Source organism: Bactrocera neohumeralis, unplaced genomic scaffold, assembly GCF_024586455.1.
Source record: "Bactrocera neohumeralis isolate Rockhampton unplaced genomic scaffold, APGP_CSIRO_Bneo_wtdbg2-racon-allhic-juicebox.fasta_v2 ctg3966, whole genome shotgun sequence".
Taxonomy (NCBI): Eukaryota; Metazoa; Arthropoda; class Insecta; order Diptera; family Tephritidae; genus Bactrocera; species Bactrocera neohumeralis.
The window spans coordinates 29,019-32,862 of NW_026091108.1; the positions used below are offsets into that span (position 1 = coordinate 29,019).

Sequence of the window (3,844 nt, forward strand, 5' to 3'; positions counted from 1 at the left end):
TTTTCTCCTTTTTTGTCTTTTTCAGCACAGGAGGTGCGGAAGGACGTTTCTGTGCCACTTGCACCCGCCACCATCACCGTGGCAACCAACAACTCGCAACAACACTCAAAGACAACAAGACGAAAAGAAGAAGAACCCCATGCCAACGACAAGAAAGAAGCTGAAAGATGTGGAAGTGGCAACAAGTTTCTCAGAGCCCCCCAAAAAAAAAAAAAAAGAGAAGAATTGTGCAAAAGAATTTGATTCTCCACCCACGTTGAAGAGCTGGTGGTTGCACGTGGGGCAACAAATCAACTACAAAAAAATGTGGACGAACGCAACGAAAATAGAACTGAACTTTCCTTTTCTTTTTTTCCCTCTTCCGGGTAGGAACCCCCCCCTCCCTCCCGAAAGAAATAGAGAGAACGGACAATCTTTTTAGACAGAAATAAAAAGGAGAGTGAAAGAAAGAGAAAAAAAATAAGGAAAAAGTTGCTTCACACAACAACTATGCTCACTACTCCCGCTCTCTGTCTCCCCTCTCTTTAATTTCTCCGTTTGTTCTCCTTCTTTCCCCCCTTTTTTTTCACTGCAGACTGAAGACAAACCCAATACGCCGACGATGTCTTCCACCCTCGATAAGCTACGCGATTTACGCGAACGGCGCGCAGGGCCGCGGCGAAGGACGCTCCTGCTGCGACTTCGGAGAACGCGGAGACAGCAAGCCATCCTACCGCGGAGTTGGTCGAGTCGAGCAACGGCAACAACTATGCCATGCCGCCCCTGCCGAACGCCGGGCTGGCTCTTGCCATCTCCGCGCCACCCAGCTTTCTTTCCCCCGCAGGCCACGCTCAAGTATCGCGACTCCCAGACGGACGTGCTTGCCAAGGCCGTGACGGCTCGCGCCGTGGCGAACGCCGCGACCTTGGCAATGGCCAGTGCTACAGCAACACGCAGTAGCGCCGTTGCCGGGGGCAAGCGGTTGCGAGGGACGAGGGAATGGAGGAATCGGGTGGAAGCGGCACGTTGCTGCGGTCGTATCTTGTCAGTAGCATGGAAGACGGCTTTCAGGCGGCGCTCAAGCTCCAAAGACGGCGACTGAACTTGCCGCTTTATCACCAAATGAACGCTATCGCTACGAATGCCGACACGCGGCGCTGGACGTGAGTGGGACGCCGCGCCACCACCGCTGCCGGGACGTTCACGCATACCAGAGACAAGACTGCATCGCCCAAGGCGTCTACGGCGTTGTTTCCGCGCCATCGAGGAGGCCTCACACGAGGTGTTTGCGCTAAAGCACATCAAGAAACAGTGGCTGCAAGAATCGCAGATCGGCTTCCCACCCTACTTGCTGAGGAGTTTGACTTGTTGCTGCGGCTGCAGCACCCGAATATTGTCGCGGCGAAAGAGTTGGTCGTCCTGAACCCTGACCCGCTTCCCGTTGAAACGATCCCTTCCGGCGACGGCGTGCAAGCAAAGGACAAAGAGAAAAAAAGGAGGATGAGAAGAGGAGGAAGGAAAAAGCAGCAGCAGCAGCAGCAGCACAGCAGCAGCTGCCGCCGTCGCCGCCGCCGCCACCAGCACCATTGGCGGTGGGGATGCATCGGAGCAGCGCAAAGGACGTCTATTTAGTGATGGAATATTGCCCTTTTGACTTGAAGAACTACATGCTGCGCTACAGCGCCGTGGCGCCTCACCAGCCGTACCTGCATGTCACCTCGCGGAGTCACGGGTGCAGAGCGGTTGAGGAGAACTTCCTCTCGCGTGTCAAGTGCGTCATGCTTCAGCTCTTCCGTGGACTGGCCTTCCTTCACGCCCACCGCGTCCTCCACCGGGACATTAAAACCTCAAACGTGCTTTTAAATGAACAGGGCGTCGTGAAGCTGTGCGACTTCGGCCTCGGCCGGCACTACCGCGAGGGACACAGCTGACCCCCACCGTCGTGACGCTCATGTACCGCGCCCCCGAACTACACCTCGGGGTCACAGATTACTCACACACGATGGACGTGTGGTCCATGGGCTGTGTTGCGGCGGAGTTGTTCCTGAAGGCCCCGCTCTTTCGTGCGGCGGAGGAGAACCAGCACCTGCTCGCCGTGTGCGATGTGCTGGGCATTCCTGACGAGGAGCGCTTTCCTGGTGTCTACAAGCTGCCGAGGGCGAGGGAGGCGCTGAAGGCAATCGGACGCTGGAACCGAGAGAACCGCCTTGGCGAGGTCTTTTATGATGTGGCGGATCACGGGGTGGACGGCAACCGCAGCGGGTCGCGCAGTAGCCCGCGGAAGACCCCGTGCTACGACGCCCACCTGCTGCCGAAGAGCGGTCTCGACCTCTTCCAGGCCATCTTCTCGTGGAACCCGGCCGACCGGCCCTCCGCCGCGGAGGTTCTCGAGCATCCCTTCTTTCGCGAGGCGCCGCTGCCGTGCGAGCCGCAGGAGCTGATGCGTCCGATGCCTAGCGTGGAGGAGGGAGCACCCGCACCCTTTCTCCACGACCGCCGCCGCCGCCATCGCCTGCGGCTGTCCGGTCAGCAACCCCGCGGCTCTGCCCCATCCTGCGCTCGGTGCGACACAGCGTCGATCCGGTGGGTCTGTCCCTCCCCCGCTAGCTCACGTGAAGGACATCGCAGAGTGCAACGGAGACACCACCGTCACCACCACCACCACCACGACGACAACCGCGGAGGTATCGTCGCAGGGAGAGAAAAGGAAGAGCGAGGCGGCCTTGCGGTCACCTGCGCCCAACTCGAACCGCTTCACCGGCAACGTCAAGAGCGACGAAGGCGAAGGCGAAAGGAGGAGGAGGAGGAGGCCAGCCTCACGTACTCTAACGCCATGTCCCCCGTTAACAGCGCGAACGATCGGGCAGCGGTAGAGAAGGGGAGCAGTGAGCATTTGGGCAAACACGAGCCGCGAAGGAACGTTGCGGTCAATGAGGAGGAGGACCATGTAGCCTCCGTGATGGATACAGAGGCCATTTGGCAAGCAAAGCAGCGTTCACAACTGCTGATGGATCGCGATCCTGACGAATAGAAGAAAAAAGTAAGGCAATTTAAAAACAACAACATCAGAACACAACAAAAAAAACAAAAGACGAAAGAAGAGAGTTTTGGGAATACGGAACGTCGTTTGTGTTCACGTTTTCCCCTTTCTATGATATGCGCTATGCAGGTGCACTTCTGTAGAGAAAAAGGCCTCTCTCTCTCTCTCTCTCTCTCTGGAACATCACCGTCCCGCAGATATTGTTGAAAACAAAAGGAGAGGAACGCCTTACTTCTCACTTTTTCCTATTCTGTAATCTTTTAGCAAACAAACGTACACTTCTCTCTGTCTCTTTTTTTTTCTTTCTCGCCATCCTTGTGCCGCGCAGATCGAGCAAGAACTTTTATTCATTCTTTCATCTTGCTTTAACCCTAACACCTCACTTGGACGCACACACACACACACACACACACACGGGAGGCATTTTTTTTTTGTCATCTCTTTTTTGTTCTTTTTACTCTGTAAAAGGAACGTTTAGCCATGTTCGGTAACGAAACTCCTTTCTATCTGAAGCCGCTCCCTAATCGTGGGTTGCGCCGCCTCGACGCGGAGGCGCAGCAACACTACCCAAACTACCGCCACCCGCTGGACTACACCGCAGTTGTTCCCCTTCCCGTCCCCATTGTGAAGAGCGACGACGACGCCGCGCTCTCTGCCTCCACGCCTCGGCCGGCTGCTAAGGCGCTCATCGCACCGGGAGGCCGCGCGATGCCTGGGACCTCAGGGGCCGGCTACCCCAAGGCAGCCAGCCGTTCAACCCTGTCTACAACATCACGGAGAAGGAGCGTGTGCACCCGCACCTCTCACCCACCGACCGCATGCGCC

General features: G+C 56.8%; 1 protein-coding gene across 1 annotated transcript; it reads left to right on the plus strand.

Annotated features, from left to right (window-relative positions):
• Positions 1-1,120: 1,120 nt before the first annotated feature.
• Positions 1,121-3,010, plus strand: LOC126767081 (uncharacterized). The gene is given in 3 exon segments (XM_050484693.1): positions 1,121-1,337; positions 1,459-1,902; positions 1,905-3,010. Coding segments are annotated over 3 exon segments (1,767 nt in total).
• Positions 3,011-3,844: the final 834 nt, after the last annotated feature.